General features: G+C 58.0%; 13 protein-coding genes across 13 annotated transcripts; 4 read left to right on the top strand and 9 right to left on the bottom strand.

Moving 5' to 3' along the window:
• Positions 1–97: 97 nt before the first annotated feature.
• SDRG_13100 (hypothetical protein) lies at positions 98–1,015 on the top strand (the record flags this gene model as incomplete). Its single annotated transcript, XM_008619183.1, has 6 exons — positions 98–222; positions 268–333; positions 378–651; positions 695–757; positions 809–838; positions 879–1,015. 6 exons carry the CDS (start codon positions 98–100, stop codon positions 885–887), a joined length of 567 nt encoding a protein of 188 aa, XP_008617405.1. The 3' UTR covers positions 888–1,015.
• Positions 1,016–1,017: 2 nt separating this feature from the next.
• Positions 1,018–2,556, bottom strand: SDRG_13099 (hypothetical protein). Its single transcript, XM_008619182.1, has one exon. The coding sequence runs from the start codon at positions 2,533–2,535 to the stop codon at positions 1,069–1,071; it is 1,467 nt and encodes a 488-aa protein (XP_008617404.1). The 5' UTR covers positions 2,536–2,556; the 3' UTR covers positions 1,018–1,068.
• Positions 2,557–2,916: 360 nt separating this feature from the next.
• On the bottom strand, positions 2,917–3,260 carry SDRG_13098 (cytochrome-b5 reductase). Its single transcript, XM_008619181.1, has one exon. The coding sequence runs from the start codon at positions 3,242–3,244 to the stop codon at positions 2,969–2,971; it is 276 nt and encodes a 91-aa protein (XP_008617403.1). The 5' UTR covers positions 3,245–3,260; the 3' UTR covers positions 2,917–2,968.
• Positions 3,261–3,784: 524 nt separating this feature from the next.
• SDRG_13097 (hypothetical protein) lies at positions 3,785–5,158 on the bottom strand. The gene is made up of 6 exons (XM_008619180.1): positions 4,992–5,158; positions 4,683–4,947; positions 4,534–4,636; positions 4,418–4,489; positions 4,204–4,373; positions 3,785–4,156 (listed from the first exon to the last, which is right to left on the bottom strand). The coding sequence occupies exons 1-6, from the start codon at positions 5,125–5,127 to the stop codon at positions 3,847–3,849; spliced, it is 1,056 nt and encodes a 351-aa protein (XP_008617402.1). The 5' UTR covers positions 5,128–5,158; the 3' UTR covers positions 3,785–3,846.
• Positions 5,159–6,617: 1,459 nt separating this feature from the next.
• On the top strand, positions 6,618–7,223 carry SDRG_13096 (hypothetical protein; the record flags this gene model as incomplete). The annotated part of the gene is made up of 2 exons (XM_008619179.1): positions 6,618–6,810; positions 6,859–7,223. The coding sequence occupies 2 exons, from the start codon at positions 6,618–6,620 to the stop codon at positions 7,221–7,223; spliced, it is 558 nt and encodes a 185-aa protein (XP_008617401.1).
• Positions 7,189–10,587, bottom strand: SDRG_13095 (hypothetical protein). Its single transcript, XM_008619178.1, has 13 exons — positions 10,126–10,587; positions 10,021–10,074; positions 9,859–9,962; positions 9,539–9,811; positions 9,389–9,493; positions 9,294–9,343; positions 9,014–9,247; positions 8,870–8,969; positions 8,706–8,825; positions 8,388–8,660; positions 8,193–8,338; positions 7,648–8,144; positions 7,189–7,602 (listed from the first exon to the last, which is right to left on the bottom strand). Exons 1-13 carry the CDS (start codon positions 10,571–10,573, stop codon positions 7,307–7,309), a joined length of 2,700 nt encoding a protein of 899 aa, XP_008617400.1. The 5' UTR covers positions 10,574–10,587; the 3' UTR covers positions 7,189–7,306.
• Positions 10,588–11,249: 662 nt separating this feature from the next.
• SDRG_13094 (hypothetical protein) lies at positions 11,250–12,396 on the bottom strand. The gene is made up of 3 exons (XM_008619177.1): positions 12,361–12,396; positions 11,708–12,309; positions 11,250–11,663 (listed from the first exon to the last, which is right to left on the bottom strand). The coding sequence occupies exons 2-3, from the start codon at positions 12,161–12,163 to the stop codon at positions 11,334–11,336; spliced, it is 786 nt and encodes a 261-aa protein (XP_008617399.1). The 5' UTR covers positions 12,164–12,309; positions 12,361–12,396; the 3' UTR covers positions 11,250–11,333.
• Positions 12,397–12,412: 16 nt separating this feature from the next.
• On the bottom strand, positions 12,413–13,232 carry SDRG_13093 (hypothetical protein). The gene is made up of 2 exons (XM_008619176.1): positions 12,846–13,232; positions 12,413–12,793 (listed from the first exon to the last, which is right to left on the bottom strand). The coding sequence occupies exons 1-2, from the start codon at positions 13,206–13,208 to the stop codon at positions 12,461–12,463; spliced, it is 696 nt and encodes a 231-aa protein (XP_008617398.1). The 5' UTR covers positions 13,209–13,232; the 3' UTR covers positions 12,413–12,460.
• A 776-nt stretch (positions 13,233–14,008) lies between these two features.
• Positions 14,009–15,054, top strand: SDRG_13092 (hypothetical protein). The gene is made up of 2 exons (XM_008619175.1): positions 14,009–14,498; positions 14,832–15,054. Exons 1-2 carry the CDS (start codon positions 14,061–14,063, stop codon positions 15,015–15,017), a joined length of 624 nt encoding a protein of 207 aa, XP_008617397.1. The 5' UTR covers positions 14,009–14,060; the 3' UTR covers positions 15,018–15,054.
• A 532-nt stretch (positions 15,055–15,586) lies between these two features.
• SDRG_13091 (hypothetical protein) lies at positions 15,587–17,349 on the bottom strand (the record flags this gene model as incomplete). Its single annotated transcript, XM_008619174.1, has 6 exons — positions 16,754–17,349; positions 16,608–16,706; positions 16,493–16,555; positions 16,266–16,446; positions 16,158–16,222; positions 15,587–16,105 (listed from the first exon to the last, which is right to left on the bottom strand). Exons 1-6 carry the CDS (start codon positions 17,327–17,329, stop codon positions 15,587–15,589), a joined length of 1,503 nt encoding a protein of 500 aa, XP_008617396.1. The 5' UTR covers positions 17,330–17,349.
• Positions 17,350–18,006: 657 nt separating this feature from the next.
• On the top strand, positions 18,007–19,518 carry SDRG_13090 (hypothetical protein; the record flags this gene model as incomplete). Its single annotated transcript, XM_008619173.1, has 1 exon — positions 18,007–19,518. One exon carries the CDS (start codon positions 18,007–18,009, stop codon positions 19,516–19,518), a length of 1,512 nt encoding a protein of 503 aa, XP_008617395.1.
• Positions 19,519–19,637: 119 nt separating this feature from the next.
• SDRG_13089 (hypothetical protein) lies at positions 19,638–21,361 on the bottom strand. Its single transcript, XM_008619172.1, has 7 exons — positions 20,993–21,361; positions 20,731–20,942; positions 20,576–20,682; positions 20,392–20,521; positions 20,170–20,343; positions 20,006–20,122; positions 19,638–19,959 (listed from the first exon to the last, which is right to left on the bottom strand). The coding sequence occupies exons 1-7, from the start codon at positions 21,317–21,319 to the stop codon at positions 19,668–19,670; spliced, it is 1,359 nt and encodes a 452-aa protein (XP_008617394.1). The 5' UTR covers positions 21,320–21,361; the 3' UTR covers positions 19,638–19,667.
• Positions 21,362–21,856: 495 nt separating this feature from the next.
• On the bottom strand, positions 21,857–23,655 carry SDRG_13088 (hypothetical protein). The gene has a single exon (XM_008619171.1). It carries the CDS (start codon positions 23,620–23,622, stop codon positions 21,883–21,885), a length of 1,740 nt encoding a protein of 579 aa, XP_008617393.1. The 5' UTR covers positions 23,623–23,655; the 3' UTR covers positions 21,857–21,882.
• Between the last annotated feature and the right edge of the window lie 623 nt (positions 23,656–24,278).

The raw sequence follows: 24,278 nt of genomic DNA, 5'->3' as shown, positions 1-24,278 counted from the left end.
CGCCCTATCCACCGAGTATCCAGGATAGAGTCGTTGGTCGTCATTTCGATGGTGTGAATCGCAAGCGTTTTCGCTCGTCATATTTTTAGTTGATCAAATGAGCTGCTGGCGGATCGCTGACGAGATGCCGACGAAGCTTGTCGTCACAGCCGCGATCGAGCGCTTCGCCAACGGTCCCGCCAACCCGGCGCAAGTCGAGCGCATCACGACGTACCTCGCCGAGTACGAATCCTCGCTCACCTAACCTCTCAACGTCCTAACGTGTAGTCGCAACTGGTTTACCCACGCCGCCGACCTTCGCGTTGCGATTGCCAATGAAGCCCAGTGGAAGCTGTACAGCGTTGCTTGACCGACGTGGCGCACTCTCGCTTGGTTAGGATGGAGCTCCCGATTCGCCTCAAGCTCGCGCTCGAAGAAGTGCTGGGCGAGTGGGACACGCTTCAACCCGCGCCCGAGACGTCGTCGATTGGTGTCCCTGTTGCGCAAGCGGTCGCGAATGGAAGCTACAGTGCGAGCTATGCGTGGGTGTGTGTCTCGTGTGGCACCGAGAATCAGTTTGAAGACTCGTTTTGCGTCACTTGCTGCGAACACTACTCGATCTCGGTGCCCGACGCTGGCGCGCCGTCCGCCCCCGAGTTTGACGCCTCCATGGTACTCGCCTCGCCTGTCATTTTGCGATTTTTTGTTATGCTAGGCGGTGCCACTGGACGTGGGCTGCAGCGCGGCGGACCTGCCCACACCGTATATTGCAAGCTCGGTTGGTATTCGAGTGGTCATGATGACAGTGATGAGAAATGGCCCTGCGTAGGCGATGCCATTACCCCCCGCGCCAGCCGAGGTAGCTCCAGCATGACAGTTGTCGACTCATTTTGCTGCAGTACTACTAATGCCATAGGAGAGCATCATCCCGGTGCCAGCGCTCGACCCGGAATCGGAGCGGTTCAAGGCGCTGGCGTTTGCAAACCACCCACCGTCCCCCGCCTACGTTTAATAAGACGAAATAAGATCTGATGTAACCTTGTAGCTCCCAAAATGAAAGTAGAATTCTATTTGTCGTCGCCAAAGCGACTAGTAATGCAGCGCCAAGGACGGCAGCGTTGGGGACAAGCGTGCGAGCACGTCGTTGCCGTACGAGCCCCACAAATTTCCCGCCAGATTGACGCGCTGGAGCGTCAGGAGGGTCGGCAGTACGCTCGCGATCGCGTCGAAGCCGCGTTCGTCGATGTAGTTGTGCGAGAGGTCGAGCACGGTGAGGCTCCAGGACGGCAGCAGTTTTACGAGAGCCATCGCGTGGTGGGTGTTAATATTGTCATGGAGGTTAAGGACCCGGAGCGACGCTGGCAAGGCGTTCATGAGGCCTTCGAAGGTCGCTTCATCCTCGTCTTCGTGGTCAAGGCGCTGCTGCGAAAGGCTGAGAAGGCGCAGGCGTGTCGACGTTGCAAGCGCGGATGCCAATGCCGCGACGTCGCGGGTAGTGACCATGTTACTATCGAGCACGAGGCGCTCAAGACGCCGTAAGACGGGTGCCAGTGCCGCGATGTCGTTCGCATCGAGAGCAATGTTCTTCAGCGTGAGCGCGTTGAGATGGCGCAGTGACGCGATTGTCGTCACGGCCATCGGCGGTGCGGCAAGTGGCCAATTCCAGGGCATGGACACTCGGAGGCTCGTCAGGTGCTGCAAACGCGGCGCGCCAGCGAGGACGACCGTGTCGCTGTGGACGCTGAGCGACGTGAGATTCGGCGGCAGCGATGTGTGCAGTCGAGTTGGGCAGTATGTGGCAACGTCGCACGTCTGCAACGTCAGCGCGGTGATCGTCGGTGACTGCAAGAGGACGTCATAAAAGGCGGCAAAGTTCGCGGCATCGGCACGCTTGAGCGTCAATGACACTAAATGCACGTGGCGCAGCGGCGACGTCTGCAGCCAGCGGGTGAGCGTCTCGAGAAAATCATTCGCGAGCGGCGTTGGCCACCTTGGGGCTGTGACGCACGTCAGCACGACGCTGGTCGCGCGCGATGTCGCCAGTGCTGCGATGAGATCGACGCTCTGCGGTGTGCGCGGGCAGATGACGTCGAGATGGCGCAGCCGACGGAGGCCGCGCATGGCATCTTGCAGGCGCGAGAACATGGCTGGTGTCCACTTGCTATCGATGCGGATCTCAAGCGCCGTGAGTGCGTCGACAGCGTGCGTCATACTGCGTTGAAAGAGCGTCATGTCGTGGAGGCCCAGCCACGCGAGCTTGGGCAGGAGTCCGTTGGATTCCTGGTTGCCGTGCACCGAGATGCCAGCCTGCGGATAGAGCCGCAGCGCGGAGAGCACAAGGCCGAGCAATTGCGAGTCCTTGTACGTCTCCTTGGGCAGACGAAGGCGGGGCCAAAGGTATCGCCACTCGACGGCCGTCGCGAGGTGACGCAGATCCAGAAGGGCCGTCGAGAGATCGGTCTCTGGCATCGCAATGAGGAAGGCGTCCATGGCCTCGGCCGTCTCGAGGAACGAAGCAACATGCTCCAAGGCGTCCGGTGTCAGGGACGGTGTCATGTTGCGGCAAAGTGAGCAAAGTGCAATCTGTGAAAGTCTCGTGCGCCGGATGAGCTTCAAAACATCCGTTTTTTTGCGCTGCTCGTTGCTGTCGCTTCAGCTTGGGACGCACGCGATCAGCCGATGGTTCGAGCCATTTTCGACACGAGGTTTAGTTCAGGATTGTACTAGTATGTACGCTACAGCAAGGAATGGCGTGCGAGCCCGTACGATGGACACTACTCGTCGATCAACTTGCGCCGTTGCGGCGGGGACACGCGTCAAATACAGTCTCGCCCACGGTGTCATGCTGCCCGCGCTTTGTATGCCAACGTCACGCGCGACCTCGAGGTCACGCCGGCCGTAGCAACACCCGGGCTCGCATTGGGGCGAAAACAATCGTTCGTATCCATATACATATCATTCATCTACGTTACCGAATCGAACTACACAACTAGGGCGCCGGAACGTCGTCTTCGTCGAGGACGCCAATGAGGTACTTGGCGAGCGTCTTGCGTGCGTCCGTCGAGTGGCCAAATAGCTCAAACAGCGACGTCGCGTCCTTCCCAGCGTGGTTCAAAATGAAGTCGGCGCCGCCGGGGTGGTCGTCCGAGAACTTGGTGACGTCGTAGACCTTCTTGGCGCCTGTCTCGCCGACGATAATCCAGCAGTCGTCGATCTGCGTGTGGGCCGCAACCTCGGCCATCGTGTACACGGTGAGCGACGCCATCGTTCTTCGATGCGGCCAAAGCAACAATGACTAGTAGGTGCGACGGGCCTTGGCGCGCTTTCTATGATGCCATATCCGCCAATCAGCGGGCGCGGCGTCACCGCCTGAAACTCAATACCGTGAAAATTGAGTTTTAGATAGTCGATATCGGTGCAACGGAAACTCAATTGAGTGGCCGTGGACGTTGACGGCACGGATACAAAGACGATGCGCTGGGACGACCGCGACACGGCGGCAGCGTCACCCACGTCGGCTACTCGAGGAGGCAGCCCTCGGACGCCCACTGCGTCACCTTCACGACAGTTGCTTCCCTTCCGAAGCAGGCGAGCGTCTCGGTCCAATAGATGTACCACAACCACCATCATTCTTGGCGCCAATGATGGTATGTTTGCGCTGCGCCGCAGGACAGAGCACCACGTCATGGACGTTGTACGATCATTCGATAGCCTTTTCAATCTACATCGAAAGTAAACAGAATTCGCGTCGGGCTTTAGCCGCTTTACACACGGTGGTGGCACTGCACCAATGAGAAGTCAACGAGTGTGTAGCATCAACGTCGAGCAGTAGAGTGTATATATGGGGTACTATCTAACTAAAACAACCTACGTGGCGGCATCGACCTCGAGCTGCGCCGTGTCAATGAGTCGCTGAATCTGGAACTGCCGCGCAACGATCGGCCGCACGTCGTCGACGTGCACAAGGCTCTCGAGAAACGGGAGGAGCTTGAGGAGCTCGTCGTCGGCTTCGTCATAGAACCAGCTCTCGATCGGAATGCCATTGTCCACTTGGTACCCAAACGCATGGGGCGAGTTGTCGATCAAAAGCACTTGGCGCAAGTCGCGGCCGAGCACGTTCAAGTCCTTGAGGTAGTTGCCTTCGACCGGCAGACAGTTGTCGCGGTACAGTCGGTGTCTACACTTCATAAGACAATCTGTCCACAATGGAGAGACCTGCCGCACTTGATGTATTGCCCGTACGGATCCAAGAGGTTGAGAAGCGTCTCGGCGTACACGCGCTGAGACGCTGTAAAGACGACCACTTCAAACCACTCCGACACTTGGGCGAGAAACTCCGTCATGTACGGCCGCTTCTTGACCGACACGGTGTACTCGGTCCCATTGTAGTCAATCTAGTCGTGCATATGAGACATTATCTCGAAACTCAAAGACGTACGGGAAACTTGAGATCGGCGTCGGCCACGTCGTCGACCGAGCAATGCACGAGCGTCTCGTCGAGGTCGAGCACCTGGAGTGCGCATGAGACTTGATGCCGTCGATCGAGGAACGTACGAGGCAGACTTTGGGCGACGATGCGTCCTTCTTTGGCAGCGCGACGGGTCGGACAAAGTCCATGACGTCTTCGTACGCAGGCAGCGTCTTCATAAAGTAAAACCTACAGCCTCAACGGTCGGATCGCGATAGCCATGGCGCAAACGCACGGATTGAACTCGAGCTCGACTGTCGCGTCATCGGCAGCTTCCTCGACAGGCGCCTCGTCGGCGACTTCGACTTCGACAACCGCTGGCGGGCGTGGCGCGACGCTCTTCTTGTCGACCTTGAGCGTTGGCGAAAAGAGGTTGAGATCACTCGTCTCGGGCGCGCTGTCCGAATCATCATCGTCATCGTCGTCCAAGTTAAGCTTGCGCGTGCACGCGTCGGCATCGTCGGCGGGCTTGGTGGCCGTCGGCGTCGATGTTGCCGGTGCTACTGCATGCATTGGCCACCATGGTCATGCAGCCCGCGTGTACCTGGCGTGGCGAGGCGCTGGCGCTTGAGCGGCGTCGAGGCAATGGGCGACGTCGGGTCGGCGTAGTACCCGGCGCGCTTCTTGGTTGGGCGGCTGGCGGCGGACGGCGACGTCAACGTCTCGCCCTCGATCGCCATCGTTGTAGTGTGTGTGACCCGTGAAACGCAGGCGCCACGCTTTTATTCCGATTATTTATCTTGCATACAAAGAATAGGGTATCGTCGCAGAATACAAACACCTAGCTAATGTATTTTAATTGTTTGTATTTTATTGCATACAACTACCTAATGATAGACCCCGAATCGAATCAAGAAGCTGCGGCGGATTAAAAATAAAAAGGCCGACCAAAAAGGCGACAGGAACATGATGGCGCTGTCCAAAGATACACTGGTTGATGCTAAAATAGCAATCAAGCAAGCAAGAGCACTCGGGTAGTATCCCTTCTCAACCCAATACGGACCTTGCAGCAACAACCATGCAGCCATACCGACGACGTCGACGCGATCTGAGTGCTCTCTGAAGGATCGGCACATTGGAGTTCTTTGGTGAATGTAGCAAATGCTGCAAAAAATATATAGAGAATGCTGGGATTATTTTCAACGGCCCACTACAAGTCGCTAGTGATGGAGAGAGATTGAACGTGCTGGTTTGCGGCATCGTTGGGCACTGGGTGATTTTTCAACGAATTGATTTGAATAAAATTGCATTTTCGATACCACGCCCTGTGCGCGGAGCCAGAACGCTGGGACCATTTCAGGGGCCAAGGACAAGTCTGTCTCGAATTATGAAGGCTCAAAGCGCCATGTATTGGCTCGCGTTGAATATCTAGCTGATTTATGTTGGAATAAAACAGCAATTGTTGGCGAGTTTCAAAACAAATACTTGCAGGCCTTTGATAGCCACGTGCGTCGACATACAACCTCTCTCGAGCTAGATAAAGCGTCCCTGAAAGTATCACAACGATTTGAGAAGGTTGCAAAAGTTTCGATTTGGGATCGACAAACCTCACGGCGGCCGTGGCGGTGCATGGCCAAAATGTAGAAAATGTTGGAGAATGCTGGGATTATTTTCAACGGCCCACTACAAGTCGCTAGTGATGGAGAGAGATTGAACGTGCTGGTTTGCGGCATCGTTGGCTGATTTTTAATTAATACTGAAAACATTTTGTCGTACAATGCGAGGACGTCACAGTTGTAACTTTACCACGCCCATGGTTGCAATCTCTCGGAGAGTTTTCTTTCATTATTGCCTAGCCTCGGGGAGTATTGCCCAACGACGCGCAAAATATTGGTTATTTCAGTCAGATATCGCGCTTCATAGTAAATGGTCATAACAAGGCTGTCCTGCCTTGTGAGTAGGATGAATATATAACGACCGTCGGGAAGCAACAGCAATCCTGGGGCTGAGCGTTGGTTTCGTGCGGCTGCTCTGGCCAACGGAAAGATCGTTTTTGCTTCATTTGATTGGACAAAAGGTAATGCTTTTCAAGCACATGCCGGTGTGGATTGGTGCAGCTTCCTACAAATCAACCAATGGCCCGTGTCCGGAAAGGCCATTGGCCAAAAGAATTTCTAGCCGTTGCGACGCTTGACGAGTGCTGGCTCATTTCCAGATCCATCCTGCGGCCATGAAGCTCGTGTCCAAGGTTGCGCTCTTCCTCCTCGCTGCAGCCATGACCGTTATGGCCGACGATCACGCCCAATGCGTCTCGTCGTGCCAGAGCCACACAGGGCGCTCGCTCGAGACCACCTGCGTGGGCTACCGCGACCGCCTGCCGCGCCCGGCGCTCTACAACAACTGCGTCGAGGCCTATCGCACGGGTACTGATATGAGTAACTGAGTTGCAGCATGCTTAACCAATGACGTAGGCTCGCGCGAGGCGTGTTCAGCGTACTGCAACCAGGACCCGAACGCCGAGTCGCACCTCACGTCGACGGAAGCGCTGACGTGCGATAAGTACCGCGCGGTCCGCCCCAAGGACAGCCAAGGCATCTGCCTGACGTCGTTCCGTGCGGCCATCAACGCGGCCAAAGTCTTTGTCGCCTCGAGCGACGCCTTGTCAGGCTCGGGCTCGAGCTCGCAGCAAGCGTCCGCGCCGGCGCCATCGCCCAAGGTCGAAAAGAAGCCGGAGCTCAAGATCAAGGACGTCAAGGTCGAAGGCAAGCCCAAGAGTGTCTTGGAGGCAGCGCGCGAAGAGGCCCTCGCCGCGGCGCAGGCGAGCCGCGACTTGTAAGCAGAACCCGTGACTGCAACTGTTCTCAATCTAAGCATGCATCATATCGTTTGCCTCTACACTGTGCATCTACAATGCATCGACTAGCTTTGCTTGTTGGACAATATTGTCTTATATGGTCCACACTCACCGGGCTTCTTGGTTGGTCCCATGACTTTGCTCTGCTTCCAAAGCTCGGTCGACGGCTGCACTGTCACTGGTAGAAACGACGCCACGAGCGGATTGGACGCCAGATGCACCCATCGATCCGCTCGCGTCGCCGGCAGCTCCATGGTCGTCGCATACCGCAGGAGCTCGAGCACCACATCGTAGCACTTCAGAACCTGCGCGCTGCTCGCATCCATGCATGCAGCGTCGCCCATGACCACGATGCGACCACCTACATCGCGATCAAGCCCATATCAAATCTGGCACCATATCAGACCGTCTGGAATCTGGTAGTGGCCCAGAATCGGCACCGACTCCCACGCGTGCGTGGCCAGCGGACTCGTCCGAGATGTCGTGTCCGTGATGTTGCGCAGCGTCGCATAGTAGACATGGCCGTCGACTGGGAACCGAACGAGGGACGTACTCGAGACGACGCCGACGCCGTCGGTGCGCGGCAGCGACGACCACACAGACGTCCCAAACGCAATGCCAAACGGCGCCAATAGCGCATTGATGCCGGGGACGTTGGCGCCACCGACGACCGGTCGCCAGTAGCTCAGCGTATTCGCATCCCATTGCTCCAGCGCCGCCATGGCCGCTTCGTTGTACCAGCCGCCGACGAGGAAGAGCGACGTGTTGGCATGCTCCAAGCTCGCACGCAACGCGACGTGCTCAGCCTCGAACCACGGCTCTTCTGGGTCCACGACCAAAAGCGCACCGTACGCCGCCAGCGACAGACACGTGTAGTCGACAGTCGCGATTTCAACCGCGTACCTACACCCACCCCTAGCCTCGCGATCGACCGTATCCGAAGTGACGCACCCTGCCTCGATGAGCGACAGCCACAGGTCGGCAAAGTTGGTGTGCATATGGTCGCCGTGGTTATCGAACGGGTCGATGCCAAGCACATCGTCTTTTGGGATGTACGCGGATGGGTACTGGAGGTTCCGAAACTGGTCCCATAAGATCTACGAAAACTAACTTAGTGCCGTGTCGGGGACAGGATGAGTGGCGCACGCGGCGGTGTTTCGGCGGCGTCGGCTGCAGCGGAATGCGCACGAGAAGGTCGACACTGCCAGCATTAGTCAGCGTTACCCGTAGCCGCCCCTCTGCCACGACCGGCGAAGCCACGGGAAAGGCCACGGACACAAAGACACCAAACGCGCCTGTATACGGACGTACGACAACCTCCGTGCCCGACGTTGTAATCGTGAGCAGATCGCCGTTCAATCCGGGGAGCCATTCGGGGGGCGACGCAAACGAGCTCGCGGCCGCCGTGGGATGAACCACCTACTCTAGTCCATTTACCAATCGTATCATCGAACAAACGGATACCGTGACGTTAAACACGATGGGAATCGCGTCAAAGTAAAACGCTTGGCGGCAGTGGGGCCACATGTACGGGCAGTCGGTGAGGTCGAGCGACGCAGGTAGCAGCGTCGGCCGCGGATCTTCCTAATGTCTGCTCACGAAGACTGTGAGAGGAGTGTGGCATTTACCATAAGGTGCTCCATGCTGGCGAGCGCCTGCGTCAGATTGAGTCGCCCAGCGCCTTGCTCGTAGATGTGGTGCCATGCATTGTGTAGACTCGAGTTGCCACTAGAATGCTTCAAGTGCGATAATCCAAGAAGACGAATGCGTACTGCGGGTGCGACGGCAGCCGAGACGCCGACTGCAGCAAGAGCGACTTGACAAACCCGACGTGGCCGTAGCGGAGGCGCTGGACGGGTGTCATGGCCGAGAGCAGCAGCGCAATCGCGCCCGATACCAGCGGCGCCGCCATGCTCGTGCCGTTGAGCGCCGTGCACGTGCCGTCGGGCGTCGGCCCCAAGACGTTTTCAGCGAGCGCAACGACATCGGGCTTGACGCGGCCATACCTACCCCTCGCATTTGACTCTCTCCTCCGAGCACGAGCCACTCTACCCAACATCAATCTCCCATGTGGTGAGGCCGCGAGATGAAAATGGAGCGAGCTAATGCAAAAGTCAGGGACAGACGGGATCGAACCCTCGACGTACGTGCGTCAAGTCGGCCGTGAGCCCGCCGACACCAATGACATCCACTTGATCGGCCGGGTTGGTCACGACGCCGTAGTACGGCCCCGTGTTGCCTGCCGCCGAGACCTATGCATAGCGTCGTCCTCAACTGAGTGTCGAAGATCGACGTACGACGATCAATCCATGGGCCGAGGCTTCGGCGACCTTGTCCACGAACGGCATGTCTCTGAAGTCGGGGCCGCCGATGCTAAAGTTGAGGACGTCGAGCTCGAGGAAGAGCGCATAGTTGATAGCGTCGAGGAACCACGAGGTATAGACAGCGCCGTCGGTGCTAAAGACGCGAAAGACGTAGAGGGCCGCGTCCGGCGCGAGGCCCGGGCAGCTCTCGACCGCACCGCCAATGACACCAGCCACAAACGTCCCGTGGCCATTCGCATCCGTCAGCTACACTTCAAATAAGCTCCTGGAAGCAGATCGATGCACGTATGTACGTCGTCTTCGTCGGTCCAGTTGGAGATGTCGTGGACGTGGTGAAAGAACGACCGCGCCGGCGGCGCAAGACCGGTATCAAAGATGCCGACCTTGACGCCTTGGCCTACGACGCAGCAACACATGCCATGCAAACCGTACAGTCATGTGCGAGATAGTAATACCTGTAATGTTGCGCGCCCAGAGCTCGGCGACGTGGTCGATGCCGTTGATCGCGCCTATGACCAGTGCTGTCATATCGCCATTGACGCGCATCCAGGGCGGCCTACCGAGCGCTGTTGGCGATGGTGACAGTGGGTCCTTTGGTGCGTCGGCCATCATCGATTGCGGCGCGAGCGACAGACGCGTGTTGCGGCTGAGCGACTTGACGTTGGTGTGCACACGCAGCGACGTCAGCACGTCGGCGGCCGACGGGCCATAATGGCGTGGATCCAGCGACATACCGCGCGGCGCTAGAGGCGATCGGAGCTGCCACAGCACAAAGTCGGTCGGGTAGGCGGGTGCACGATGGCGCACATGCGCCTGGATCCGGAGGTCCGCAGTGGCCGCGGCGACGGTGGCGCTGTGGACGGCCTCGGACGCATACGAGTCAAAGACGACGACGTACTCATCGACGCGCATGTGCCAAGGAGGCTCAGGACGACATTGCGGCGGAGACGCGAGCACGCGGCCGAGGACCGCGAGGCCGACAACACCCGCGACGCGGAGCATGAGCATGGGTGAGCTCGAAAAAAATTGAATTCGGCATATGCCACATGAAAAGATCCAGTGTCTTGTTTTCGGCATCCGAGACGTCGTCTTGTTCCCCCGGTGCTATCTCGTGGTGCTCTGCTCGGCGAAACTCAACTCTAGTCTCTAGTTGAATTGGTATTGCTCAATAACATTGCGAGCTCTAGTAGTACTCTACGCGCGACATCGTAAGTCGTGTCCAAACTGGTAAACAGGAGCACCATAGCACACCTAACCCTCAAACTAGAAAGTTCATCAAAGCTGCGATATATATACATATGAACGTGTTTCGCGTTATCTTCATAATTACACAAAGACTTCGCATACGTAGAGACTAGCAATCTCCTTCTTCATTCGCTCGCCGGTCCGTGGCTGCGCAGGCGGCGGCGCGGGGGCTCGTCTGGCTCTTCTGTCGTCGCCCTACGACGCTTGTGGCCGCGGGTGAGGCCCGTGACGACACGCTGCGATATGGACGCAAAAGTCTCTCGACCCTTGATGAGCCCTTGCTTGATCGCGCCGTGCTGCTGGGCGTTGTGAGGCGGCTGGTGCGTGACGCGTCGTCGTTGCTTCGTGTACTAACTCGATCGACTACGGTTCAGTCGACTACGAGTATGCGTTTTGATGTCGTTCAGCAATCACGACAGGTTTTTTCCTACTCATCACGTCTCGAAGTGAAATACTTAATGCCATTATTCCATTTAGTCATTTTTGCTAAATTTTGTCTTATGGAGGGAGCGTGCAGTCGACGTTATAAGAGGTAGAGAAACCTTGCCGTCGGGTCGTGCTGCCGACAAAAGAGAAGCATCGTATCTGTGCCCACCCCAGGCGAGAGGAAGATCGTGCCAACGAAGGCGCTCAGCATCATGTTGTACGTTGTAGTCACAATCTTCTCGAGGCTCCGCAGCGTTATTGCGAGCGGCGACACGGGCTTGCCTCGCGCGTACTGGACGAGGCCGATGGCCAGGTCCACGGCAGAGACCGCCACGTTCGTCAAGAGGAGACCTGCCGCTGCCGTGTACAAGATACGCACGGACGGGGCGCCTGGGTGGGCGAGCGAGGCGGCCTTACGCAGCGCCGACTACAAAGAGTTACGTCACACGCAAGTCGACGACGACGAATTACTTCGCCAATGTCCTTGGTCAGCTTGTCCGTGATGCGCGGTCCGAGGTATTGGAGTGCGCTGAACTCGAGAACGCGCTTGACGGCCACGATGCTCGCTGCCCGCGCCGCCCAAAAGCCCAGATTCGGAAGGGATACGTCCACGTTGGCCTTCTCGGCGTCATCGGTGAGGTGGTAGTCGATGGCGATTGTGCCAGCAGCAAGCGTCGCCGCGACGACGCACCCCGTGAGGCTCAATGGCGGCGCCATGTCGGCGAGGTAAGCGCGCTTGCTGGATGGCGATGCAATGCGTTCGTAGAGGCCACCGGCCTTCATCGCGTTGCGCACAGCGGCGTCCAGAGCACCGACTGCTGACGCCGGCGTCGACATGTCTGCCGTGTCGAGGCCCAGCGTGTGCATCGCCTGGCGCGCGGTCGCCTTCATGGCGGCCACCGTCGACGTCTGTGGCGTCGACGTCATTATGGGCAGTGTCACAATCGCACAGCGCCGGAAACGCCATGTGAAAAACGATTACCACATTGAAAATACACGTGTAAATAGCGTGTGATTTCCATACTTCATCCACGTTCGAGAGATGCAAGCAACCGGAAGCGCAGCCCACTGCACTACGAATGTGGAGTGCTGGCAAGGGCTTGCATCTTGACGCGATGCAATACCTTGTCCCGCTTGAAGCTCTTTGATTGCATGAGAAGCGGTGAGGAACCAGGAGGCCAACAAAGTCTAGGATGGATTGCTGTCCGGGGCTTATACGACGCTTTAGAGCGAATACGCGAGCGTCTCGCCGACGAGAGCGCCGACAAGCGTGCCCTTGCCAGGCGAGACGAGCGTGCCGATGGCGCCGCCGGCCGCGGACCCGACGATGGCGAGGCCGCAGCGGCGCAGGCCCAGCACCGTCACCTGGAGCAACTGGCGCTCGGTTTCGACAGCCGTCGCCTGGAGCTTGCGCTGGATCGCGTGGTAGATCGCAATGATCTCCTCGACGAGGAAGATCGCGACGCTGCCAAGCACCGACGCGCGGACGCCGGTCTTGACGATCTGGAGCGCAGCCGTCGTCGCGCTTTGGTGGCGCGCGTACTTGCGCAGAGCCGACTAGAGAATTGTCGGCCATGAGACATTGTGTGGGGCGGCAACTCGTGCGTACCTTGGTGACGTCCTTGACGAGCTTACCAGCGACGCGCACGTCGAAGATGCGGATCGAGATAAACTCGAGCGAGCGCAGCACCGTCGTGTTGCTGAGCGTCTTGACGCAGTGCAGCTGGCAGCGAATCACAAACTCACGCGGCGACGGCGCGACAAAGGCCGGCTTGTCGGCCTTGGGCTCGTCGTCGTCGCTCTCGTCGTCGTTCTCGAGGTCGAGCGACTCGACGTAGCCGTTGACGATGAAGAGGCCCTGGAGCAGGGTCGACTTGACCAGCTGCAGCGCGAGCGGACGCGCCTGGAAGTGGGCCATGAAGGCCTTCTGGTCGGCGAGGTACTCCTTCTTGCCCTTGATGATGGCCGACATGATCGCGACAGAGCTTGATGGACACAGTGACGCATGTCCCCAGCCTTTGTATTTTTTTCACCACTTGGTCTTTGTATGCAACTAAATAAATCAAATCCGCGCCTTTGATTGGCCACAACGATTTTATCCGGATTCCGCGCGCCGCAATACGTTGAAGTCCGGCCGAGGTTGGCGCGCGATGGCTCCTGTCGTGTGCCCGTTGGATGGGCAGTGTGGAAAATAGTGTCATCTCGAAGAATACTCAAGCCCGTGCTGGTGTTTATTACACTCCTCCACGTAGGACACCAGCTCGAGTCCCGACCAACGACAAGCCGAGTGTCGCGGTGAGCCGGTGGGAGTGCTCGACTACTGTAGTGTACTGCCGCAGTCCACACCGATACGACAATCATGTGCATCGTACAGTCTCGTATCCCGTTGAGAATGGACACAAAAACTCCCGCTCGAGAACTGTAACACACCGTTTCAACACACTCGTGGTGACTTCGATTGCGGCCGAGTCCTCACAAAGCTCGTTGTTAGTCGGCGTTCTTTTGTTGGACCACAAGCAAATAATATTGTGCTGCGAGGTATGCACTGGAGAGACTCGGGATGGGGCCGGTCGTCGAACGTTCGCAGGCCGATGTGATGTGTTGGCCGCTCTAGCAGGCTGTCGCAGCAAGCTCCAAGCACCAAACGAAAATTCACACTATATTATACCGATGACACCATTTAAATAAACACTACTTGGTGGGTATACACTACAACACTATTAGTTACCTTTCGATTCCAGCGTTCTGGCCAGCGACCACTCATTTCGCGAGGGATGGATTTGCCGGTTCAAACTCAACAGCTCATTCTCAAATCACCAGCGCCATGGTCCACTTCTTCGGCGGCCACGTCTCGGCGGCCAAGCCGCTGCTCGTCCACGTCCCCGAGGGCATGGTGCTGACGGTCGTCTCGGCCACGCTCAGCACCGGCGCCTCCGCGGTCCTCTCGGTCGAGACCACCGGCCTCGACAACAACCTCGTCAAGGTCGCGCTCTGCACGCTGCGGGCCAAGACGACCGACCAGGTCAAGCTCGACGTGGTCTTTGGCGCAACCAAGACCAAGCTCAGCGTCGTCGGTGAAGGCATCGTGCATCTCGCCGGCTACTACCAGCCCGGCCCTCCCGAAGAATCGGTCGGCGACCACGCCGAGGCCATCAACAAGCTCACGGTCGACGACCTCCAGGAGCTCATCCAGAAGGCCGCCGCCCGCATCGCGCTCAACGACGAGTCGCATGTCTCGAAGAAGCGTCCGCGTCAAGCCGAGGTGCGTTGCATGCCCATGTGGTGTATATGTTGCATGTTTGTATGTCCCCATTTGCAAATTACCCCCGATCAGCGTCGTGTCCTTGTGGCACGATGCTGCGGTTGGTCGGGGGTCCAGACCATTTGGGATAGTACTTGTAGCGTCGTCATGAGTTTTTCATGCTGCTACGTCGCGCGGTCCTTAAGGCTGGTTTCGGCTTTCCCATTTTTGGGATTGCAAAAGGCTTTTGGTCTTTCCTATCGAATTCATACGAGTCATAACCACGCTACATCTCTCCTCCTCTCTATATATATGTACTAGGAACCGTGTACTCAATGGCTTGTGTATGATTAGGAACCCTCCGCCCAGGACGACGACGACGACGCCTCGGACGCCGAGACGACGCCGACCAAGAAGCAGTCGCCGATCAAGCCTGTGGTGGCTGCCACGCCCGAGCCCAAGACCAACGGCGATGCGTTCAAGCTCAAGAAGAAGAAGCACAAGAACAAGAAGAAGTTTGTGCTGTCGACGCCCAACTAAGCTCTTATCAACCCACCTTATTTACTATTTTACAGCACTCGACTTGTTTGTCTTTGAACGGGAACGACAACGCTTCGCCTTGCTGGCGATGACGCCACGACTGCGTTGCTAGCCCGTGCGTCCGACATCCACACCGTTGCATGGATCACTCTTGCCAAGGATGGGACCCGTCGACTTCATGAAGCCCAGTTGCGGGCATGGGTCAATGTAGCGGGGAACCACTAGATCCGGGTTCGCAATGGCACAAAGGTGAGGCCTCTTCAACCGCGTCGACTTGCGAATGCGTCCAGCCTGAGCGCCGGGCAGCAGAGAGACCCGATTGTGCAAGGGAATTCCCTTCTGTCGGGCGGTCCCAGTTCAGGAGCCTGCATCGCGCGAGCTACTAGTATGACTCGTGCGAGTGGGGTCCACCACGGGGCACTCCCAACGACCAAGTGCTGGTGCCAACTTCTACGCATTCGGGCGTAGCGCTACGTATGCGAAGTCTTTGTGTAATTATGAAGATAACACAAAGCCCGTTCATGTGTGCTGTCGGTGGAGAAGGTCGTCTCGCAAATTCTCCACCTCTGCTACTCGACCAAGGCTCCTCGAAGCAGTGATTGCAGCATGTAGCTGCGGTACGACGCGCAAAACGCATCGGTGAGGTCCTCGACAGTGACCGGCGCATCGCGGGCGTAGCGTTCGGCCACGGCCGCGAGGTAGACACCACCGTCATGGTCATTCTTCTGGGCCAGCGTCACCTGCCGGTGCGGCCAAGATCGCCATTCGACACCCTTCTGCGCCGCGTGGAGCTCGATTGTGGCGTTGATGCGACTGAGGCGGTCCTCGAACGTGTGCCACGACCTCGCATCGTAGATCACAAGCTCGCGCGCGTCCATGGCCACGACGACGAGGCACCAGTGCGCGTTGGCTATGGTGATCGGTACCAGCACGTAGGCAAAGTTGAACCAGTTCGTCGCCTTCGAGGGCAGTCTCGGCGTTGGTTGCTCGCAGTCGTAGGCCCACGAGGTGCTCTCGATGCACAAGAGGCGTCGGGTGTACTCTTTGTTGGCGACCGCCGCGACGAGATGCAGCCAGGCGTTGACACTCTGCAATCGCAATACATCTGTCTCTAGACCAAAAGGCTTCAAGATGACGTACATCGTCGTAGAGCCACCGGTCATAGGCGATGTCCTTGAGCAGCGATGATGAGATTGGATATGGCCCTAGCACCCGTGCTATGCAAGCGTGGAAACACACTCGTAGTACCAATGGTCTGCAGCGGCGGTTCGTGCGCGTCGACCGTGCGGTACGCTTTGCCGAGATGCAAGCTCCGCGGGCCATGACGCTTCTTGTCCTTGACAGCGCCATCGAGAAGCGCCATATACTTGGAGCGCTTGTAGAGAAAGAAGTCGACGACGGCGTTGCTTTTTGTTGGCGCTTCGACGTCCTGTCACCAATAAGCTCGCACATGCATTATAGGTTGGTGAGTTTACCTTTGCGAGACGGCGACGATTCGTTGGGTCGACGATACTTGTGGGACGCGCGCAACGCTCGTGCTAGCACAAGGTTGATGCTGAATGCGATTTGGAGGGATGGAGTGAAGTGTACCTCGATGACACGAACGCGGCTACTACCCTGATCGGTCCTTTGCCGGCTCTCGGGTCGCTCTGGCCGCTCGTTGGCAAAATCGAGTCCTTGGCGCCGAGTCTACGCAGTTGACTCGTCAACAACGCAAGGACCACGATGGGCATTACCTCGTGGCCCAATATCGGAGCGAAACCACCGAGCTCGGTTACAGCGGGCTCAGCTGTCGTGCCTCGAAGCACCGGACTCTGCTTGTCCTCGGCCTTGACAGCGTCGGTGGCCCGTGGCGGAAGGCTGTCGTCGCCATCGCACGTGAACCGCTTTCGTTTCACCGCCTTGCTCAGAGGCGACTCGTGCACCGCGACCTGGGGTCGAGTGCGGACACCACGTGCCACGGGGAATTCGGGCGGATGGTTGTGAAGCCCGACTTCGTTCTGAACGACGAGGCTCCCGTCGGCGTCAAGGAGCAGGTGCAGGCCTGCAGCGCACAAGCTCTTCTTCAACGGCGGGTTGTCGTCGTCCTTTGGCTTGAAGCTCTTGGAGTTTTTATATTTGCACCAGAACTGCTGCCCGCTGGTGCCCTTGGCTCGCGTCGCACCGCGCGAGTAGAGCGAGATACCGTGGTCGCGCTGGAACGCCTTTCGTGCGCTCTCAAACTCGTCCCAGCTGCGGAATCGGTCGCCGTACACGCGCCCGAACGAGACGTTGGCGTTGGCTGCCATCAAGGGAGTTGATTGCTCTCTCATGGACCGTACGTCAACGCACTGTTGGATGGGTTTAGTCATCACAAATGAATGGTGCACAGAGATCGTGGTGCTTTGCAAAAATGACTGGTCAGGAGACACTCACACCCATGCAAGCAACGTTGCATACATTACTTACGCGGAAGCACTAGTGCTCAACATGAGTGCTCAAGAAGCACTGGTGCTTGCAGCCTCGCAAAATCAAACTCAAGCGACGTTACTTCAAAAATAATTGAGCATTGCGTCCTGTTGGCCAGAGCTTTTGGCATCAGAATCGTCCAACACGATACATATTGTACAATGTAACGTATTCTCTAGGCTATACAAGCCCTCGCAAACCGTCGTTGGCGGGGTGGACATTCGAAACCTCATTCTCAACCCGAACCCTGAGCGGCTCAGGGTTCGGGTTGCTACGAGTTGGACAAAGCAGTTGCTCGAGGTTGAAGCGGACCAGTACGATGCTTTTGATTCTCTTGGAGGCAGCAAGGATCGATAAAAGATAATTCCAGTGGTTCGTGGTCATGACCATCACTCGCCTAACCGTTTGCCAATCGGTTAGACAGCCCGATGGGGTCACCGCATGGGGTGACCGGGTTGTAAGGAAAGTGCAACCCTCACCCCAACCGACAACCAGAAAGCTGACGCAGCACACGATGGAATTTGCAACACGACGCAGCAACATGACACCGTCCCTGACACCGGACGCCTTGGAGCATGTTGCTTCGTTCCTCGAGACGGCCGAGTCCATGGACGCCTTCCTCATTGCGATGCCAGAGACTTATCTCTCGACGGCTCTTCTGGATCTGCGTCACCTCGCGACGGCCGTCGAGTGGCGATGCTTTTGGCCCCGCCTTCGTCTGCCCAAGGAGACGTACAAGGACTCGCAATTGCTCTGCCTTGTGCTCTCCGCGCTGCGGCTCTATCCGCAGGCTGGCATCTCGGTGCACGGCAACCAGGAATCCAACGGACTCCTGCCCAAGCTCGCGTGGCTGGGTCTCCACGACATGACGCTCTTTCAACGCTGCATGACGCACGCTGTCGACGCGCTCACGGCGCTTGAGATCCGCATCGATAGCACGTGGACACCAGCCATGTTCTCGCGCCTGCAAGATGCCATGCGCGGCCTCCGTCGGCTGCGCCATCTCGACGTCGTCTGCCCGCACTCACCGCAGAGCGTCGATCTCATCGCAGCACTGTCGATATCGCGCGCGACCAGCGTCGTGGTGACGTGCGTTGCAGCGGCAAAGTGGCCAACGCCGCTCGCGAATGGTTTTCTCGAGACGCTCACCCGCTGGTTGCAGGCGTCGCCACTGCGCCACGTGCATTTAGTTTCATTGACGCTCGAGCGTGCCGATGCCGCGACCTTTGCCGCCTTTTATGACGTCCTCTTGCAGTCACCGACGATCACCGCGCTGACGTTGCAGACGTGCGACGTTGCCACGTACTGCCCGCCTCGACTGCACACATCACTGCCGCCGAAACTCACGTCGCTCAGCGCCCACAGCGACTCGGTTGTCCTCGCTGGCGCGCCGCGTTTGCAGCACCTGACGAGCCTCCGGGTGTTGCAGCCCTGGGCTTGTCCATTTGCCGCGCTGCCGATGGCCGTGACGATAATCGCGTCACTGCGCCGTCTCAACGCGCTCACGCTGAAGAACATTGCTCTCGATGCGAACGACATCGCGGCACTGGCACCCGTCTTACGGCGTCTTGAGCGCCTCGTGCTTGATGGTAACATGGTCACAACCCACGGTGTTGCGACACTGGCAACAGCGCTTGAAGCCTCCCATTGCTTGCATCTGCTTCGCCTTACCAACCAGACTTTCAACAGCGCCAACGTCACCGAACCGAGCTTCAAGCAGCTCATGGTAGCTTTGCCAGCGTCGCTTCGAGTGCTGGACCTTCGTCGCAATACTCTACAAGACCACCACGCCATTGCTCTCGCCACCGTGTTGCCATCGTGGTGGACCCTCACGGTGCTCGATGTCTCGCTTAACGGCATTGGAAGTGCCGGCGTCGATGCGATTGCTCGCGCGCTACCACACCTCAGCTCGCTTCGGCGTCTGAATGTGAGCCGCAACGCATACGGCACGCTCACAGATGCTGCCGTGAAGCGTGCGCGACTGCCGACACTGAGCCTGCAGGACCGTGCTGACCTTAAAAACCTCCAAACGCGAATTCCGAGGTCAATGTAGATAGGGGTAGGGGTAGGGCTAGCTGAATAATCGATTTCCCGAGCGTTTGGCTGTTGCCGATACCAGTGAGGGCTCTGACGTGGCGAACTTTGAGCTGGTAGAGTGTAGTGACGCCAAAATACAGCACACATAGAGATGCTTCTTCAAGCTTACAACTCGTCCTTGGTCGGCGTATCGACCGGCACGCTAATCGACTGAGTGAGGCCGTCAGCCTGCGCGAGGCGGTGCGTGCGGAGATCGTTGCCGTCCAAGTCCTTGAGCGTCCACTCGTGGCCGTCGTACGACTTGAAGAACGCTTGGCTGTGGGCCGCAATCTCCTGCATGCGCGTCGTCGACCAGTACAGTTCGACGGGCACATCGAGGTTATTGTGAAACGTCACGTCAATCTTGGTGCCATCAAGACCGTACCGGCGCCGGTTCCACACCCAGAGGTTCGCCGCCCTACGTCCTATATAAGCAACACGACAAGAAAGAGACGGAAATATACCATTTGGTGCCGTCGAGGACCGGGCACCCGCCGTGTTCCGACATCGGGTCGAGTTCGCCATTGCCTTTTTGGCTGTAAAACAAGACGGCGTGCGTCTTGCGCGGGTACGACGCCAGCCTAAAATCGTCCTAAGCACGCTACATCGCACGATTGTGGTAGCGTACTTGGTGTGGCACTGCATGGCCATCTTGGCTTCCCAGCTGCCCTTCTCAAAGATGCCGAGCTCGTCGTCGGTCGGCACTTGGGCGTGGGCAATGCCCTCCGGCATGTTGGTCAGCGGGAACACTGTTTGGCCGCCGCGGGTGACGTTGCTTAGGTACAAAAACACGGTAGCAAAGCTACAATATCGCATCAGTGATCGCGAGATCGAGATTGACGAGACAGACCGGTTGGAGCCGCCGGTTTTCGGGTTCCAGTTCCAGTCGGGGCTCGTGTCGACGCCAAAGTAGTCGGTGTGGGGAATGTACGCTTGCTTTTGCTGGTACCGCAGCAGCTGGAGACCGTCGGCCATATCGTCTAGTCAAAAATCTCACATTTCCATTTTTTTCATCAGAAAACCCATAAATATACCTTGGTAGTCACCAATGCCGAGCAAATCAAACGCACGCTTGTTGAGGCTCACGGCAATCTCCGACTCGGAGTCGAACGCGTTCTCGCTCGTGCGCACCGTCGATGTCCTAGCAAAAGAGTGTAAAACTGGACTGCAAAAAATCGACAATTCGTACAATTTGGCGCCGCTCTGGTGGCCGACAAACGACCGCTGGAGCTTGGAATGCTCATTGTCAATCTCTAGAATACGCTTCACGAGGCCGTCCGCTTCGTCGTTGGTGAAGAAGTCGTGAATGAGAAACACGCGCGGCGACTCGTTAAAGGACTCGAGCACGATCGGCTTTTGCGTCGGGCTCTGCGTCGACTCGACCGAGACCGTGTGGCCCAGCTACACGTCTATGTTCATACACCATCGAGCGAATATTGGGGAAAATGTACCTCGACAAACGGCCAGACAAAGAGCAGGCCCGGCGCCACGAGGTACAGACGCTCGTTCTCTTCGATGTGGTCGATGGACTCGACGAGCTGACCGCGGCCATTGTACACGCGATCGGCGACCGTCGTTTTCACCGACGCGTCGTCGAGCATGCCATCGACGGGCAGGAATGTCGAGAGATGCGTCGCGAGGTCGAGCCCGGAGGTCGCCATGGCGGGCGTGACGTCGACAGCGACGCCGTCTACTGACTCGCCATTGCGGTACACCGTGACGTGGACGGCGTGGGCGGCGAGCGCCAGCAGCAGCAGAAGCAGCGGTCGGAGGCCCATGCTTCAAATCGCCAAATGCGGTCGACACCGCCGATCAGCGGCAAACCGCACCTTGGCCGTTTCATCTCTATATTTGTATGCGATTCCGTAAAGTGCGCTGGCGTGACATAGATACGGGCGGCCAAGATCCAGATTGCACTTGGGCCACCAAGCTGGCGCGACGGCCTCGCCGGCGTACAACGCAGTGCATGCGCTGGGACCCTTCTCGTTGCATTCTACGTGTCTTTCTCTAGCAGGTGCCGGTGTACGTAGACCGATCTTTGGCGTGGAGACTGCAACAGAGGCCGTCGAACGCAGAGAACCTGCTGTTCTACGTTCGACGATCGAACGATCAAATCCAGCGCCACGGCCATCATCTGCTCGTCGGGTATTTGCTATTTGCACAGCACGTTTCTTGCAACCACGGATGCAACAAGCCCCGTATCGAACGATTCAACGTCCTTGTGAACTAGAGACACAGTGACTAGTACGAAGCTGCAATAGGCACGCGTCTATCTGTGCGGTCTGCCCCCATTGAAATGCGATGACACCACAACGCAAGACGATGACAACCATACTACATCTTATCCGCGTATCTTGGCTTCGACCCGGGCGAGGACGTCCTGGCCCAATGCCACGTCCGAGTCCGAGGTGGCGTCCGCGACAAAGCGCCGCAGCAGCACGGCATAGTTGACGAGGAGGTTTGGGAACATCTTGCCGTGTGGCCACAGATCGACGGCGGCGGCGATGCCTTGTACATGACTGGGTGTCGTTCCGGCCGTCGCACATGTCTGCATCCAGTGGCGCGCCTCGCCTTCCAGCAGCGCTTCAAGGACGCAATCGTAGCGCGCATCCGCCCCATATAGCGCCTTGACGCCGTCTTTGAGGAGCCGCAGGTCCACGCTGCTCATGCTGGCAAAGTCCAGCGCTTGAACGGACACGAGGCATTGACTGAGCATCTCGGCGTGGATCGGGCGGCTCTCGGGCGTCAAGAGGGTCACAAGTCGCCGCAAATTCTGAAGCTGGGTCGGCGAGCAGACGTTGAGGTGCGGAAGGTACCGCCGCAGATGCTCTTGGACGAGCGCCATCGCGGCTTCGTACAGCGCTTCGTGCTCCAGAAGCGTGCGCCAGCGCATGTCGTGGAAGGTGCGCGACGATGTCCACGGCTGCCACGTCGCCAACTCGACGCGAACGTATGGACATATGAGCTGCGCAAGGGCCAGATCCCCGTACGCCGCCGCATACATACCACCGTCTGCAGCCTTCCACGCGGCAAAGCGCGCTAACACATGCTGCAAGTCGCTGTAGTCGTCGTCGACGTCGGCCCAGATGGCCTCGCTCATCAGTACCATGCGCTTGTCCTGGGGCACGAGCGCCTCGATCGAAGCGATCGTATCGAGCTTGGCGCGCAAGCAAAAGCAGAGCGTCGAGAGATACTCCCACATGTCTTGCGCAACGTCAAAGGTCTGTGCGTCCTTCTCCAGCTGGCTCTCGAGATCGCGGATCGCGTTGGAGGCATGGGCTGCGTCGACCGACGCCCGCATGCGGTCGCGGTCCCGGAGGTCCACACGCTCCGTGAGAGCTTCGGTCGTTGCCTCAAGCGAGAGGAGAAGCGAGCCAAACGATCGAAAGCTTAGGTCGCGCTGCTGCAAGACGGGCGACGCCGCCGGAATCGGAAGCCCAGCGCGCCGCAGCTGCTCGTTCTCCCACTGCGCGTCGGTGCCATCGTCGTCGTTGCCCATGTCGATGTCGTCGGGCTCTGAGAGCGACGCTTCTTCCACGGGTGGTGGCGGCGACGGCGCACGACGCCGGTCGCCCATCGGGATAAAGTTCTCGGGCACAAATGCTGTGTCATGCGGCGGTGACACAGGCAGCTCGGTCGGCCTCTCTACAACGACCGGTGCTTCGTCGTCGATCGGCGGCTCGTCGTGGGTTGGTGGCGCGGCCGTCGATGCGTACTGTTGTTGGGCCAGGAGCTCGGCGAGCTTCTCGCGTGAGTACTCGCCAGCGCCGGAGGTCGATGCGCGCTCGGCCTCGACCGGCGCGTCCACCCGCGCGATCTTGCCTTTGCGAACGCGAAACTCGGGCGCGTCGTCGTCCAGATCGATGGCCACGACCCGCTTCTTGGTCGTGGTCGCGCTCAGTGGCTTCTTGTGCTTCTTCTGGAGGCGCAAGCGGATGGCTTCGACGCTGTCGTCAGCGTCGACGTCTACTACATCAGGCGCAGCTTCGGCTACTGCTGGTACGTTGGCCGGAACCTCTTCGTCGGCGTCGACCTGCCGCTTGCCTTGGGTCTTCTTGGCTCCCTTCCGGCTGCGGAACATTGCGCTGGCACGGTTCAAAATCGGTTGCGTGCGTTCAGCCACCTTGAAATAAAATATTGTGAAATGTTTACAAATCGTATGATAATATTAAACTGATTTTAAATGTGTCCGCAATAAACTAGTTTCAGCAACAGGTCATCTCGATGCTGATTTCAACCACTTAATTGCCCATTTTCATCCCATTTTCACTCTGGGCAAGATGATTTCCCCTTGATTTGTCCGCACGCACCTACGCGTATTTTGCAAGACGAAGCCAACACTGTGAAACGCACTAGCAACCAGACACCACGCCAAGGTGTCGAGCATGTACTGCTTCTCGAGGACGTAGTCGCCCTTGGACCAGTAGAGCATCGCGAGCAGAAAGAGCAAGTGAATGTACAGCCCTGGCGCTGGTGGACTCTTTTGGAACCTGTCCCAGATCGGAAGCCAGAGCGCCTCAGCCGCTGCGTAGTCGCCAAGGAAGCGGTACGTCAAACCGAGGTTGAATGATGCAGCATCAGTGGGCCGTAATTACGATCCTGCACATGTATCTTCAAACAGCGCCTTGGCTTCGACGGTTTGGCTCCGCCTGAAGCCGATCAAAGCTGCGCATCCAAGCACTTGCGGAACCAATCTATTGCTTGGTCATAGCCGAAGAGCTGATGGCTGGCTATACC

The sequence above is a fragment of the Saprolegnia diclina genome (genome assembly GCF_000281045.1).
Source record: "Saprolegnia diclina VS20 unplaced genomic scaffold supercont1.55, whole genome shotgun sequence".
NCBI lineage: Eukaryota > Oomycota > Saprolegniomycetes > Saprolegniales > Saprolegniaceae > Saprolegnia > Saprolegnia diclina.
Note: the sequence above shows the minus strand (reverse complement) of the source record. Positions and strands in the feature narration are given on the sequence as shown.

Bases quoted from the DNA above. Each gene is read 5' to 3' on its own strand.
- SDRG_13095 (XM_008619178.1), bottom strand. From the start codon at position 10,573: ATGCTCATGCTCCGCGTCGCGGGTGTTGTCGGCCTCGCGGTCCTCGGC. The intron at 9,248-9,293 runs GTAGAGTGGCTC...TGCGAGGGGTAG, and splicing joins ACATGGGAGATTGATGTTGG to GTATGGCCGCGTCAAGCCCG. The intron at 8,145-8,192 runs GTGCGTCACTTC...GGGTGGGTGTAG, and splicing joins CTGTCGCTCATCGAGGCAGG to GTACGCGGTTGAAATCGCGA.
- SDRG_13089 (XM_008619172.1), bottom strand. From the start codon at position 21,319: ATGGGCCTCCGACCGCTGCTTCTGCTGCTGCTGGCGCTCGCCGCCCAC. The intron at 20,943-20,992 runs GTACATTTTCCC...ATAGACGTGTAG, and splicing joins TTGTCTGGCCGTTTGTCGAG to CTGGGCCACACGGTCTCGGT. The intron at 20,683-20,730 runs GTACGAATTGTC...CTCTTTTGCTAG, and splicing joins CACCAGAGCGGCGCCAAATT to GACATCGACGGTGCGCACGA.
- SDRG_13088 (XM_008619171.1), bottom strand. From the start codon at position 23,622: ATGTTCCGCAGCCGGAAGGGAGCCAAGAAGACCCAAGGCAAGCGGCAG.
- SDRG_13099 (XM_008619182.1), bottom strand. From the start codon at position 2,535: ATGACACCGTCCCTGACACCGGACGCCTTGGAGCATGTTGCTTCGTTC.
- SDRG_13092 (XM_008619175.1), top strand. From the start codon at position 14,061: ATGGTCCACTTCTTCGGCGGCCACGTCTCGGCGGCCAAGCCGCTGCTC. The intron at 14,499-14,831 runs GTGCGTTGCATG...GTGTATGATTAG, and splicing joins AGCGTCCGCGTCAAGCCGAG to GAACCCTCCGCCCAGGACGA.
- SDRG_13094 (XM_008619177.1), bottom strand. From the start codon at position 12,163: ATGACGTCGACGCCACAGACGTCGACGGTGGCCGCCATGAAGGCGACC. The intron at 11,664-11,707 runs GTAATTCGTCGT...AACTCTTTGTAG, and splicing joins TGACCAAGGACATTGGCGAA to TCGGCGCTGCGTAAGGCCGC.
- SDRG_13093 (XM_008619176.1), bottom strand. From the start codon at position 13,208: ATGTCGGCCATCATCAAGGGCAAGAAGGAGTACCTCGCCGACCAGAAG. The intron at 12,794-12,845 runs GTACGCACGAGT...ACAATTCTCTAG, and splicing joins TCGTCAAGGACGTCACCAAG to TCGGCTCTGCGCAAGTACGC.
- SDRG_13098 (XM_008619181.1), bottom strand. From the start codon at position 3,244: ATGGCGTCGCTCACCGTGTACACGATGGCCGAGGTTGCGGCCCACACG.
- SDRG_13097 (XM_008619180.1), bottom strand. From the start codon at position 5,127: ATGGCGATCGAGGGCGAGACGTTGACGTCGCCGTCCGCCGCCAGCCGC. The intron at 4,948-4,991 runs GTACACGCGGGC...TGCATGCAGTAG, and splicing joins CCAGCGCCTCGCCACGCCAG to CACCGGCAACATCGACGCCG. The intron at 4,490-4,533 runs GTACGTTCCTCG...TGCGCACTCCAG, and splicing joins CGTCGCCCAAAGTCTGCCTC to GTGCTCGACCTCGACGAGAC.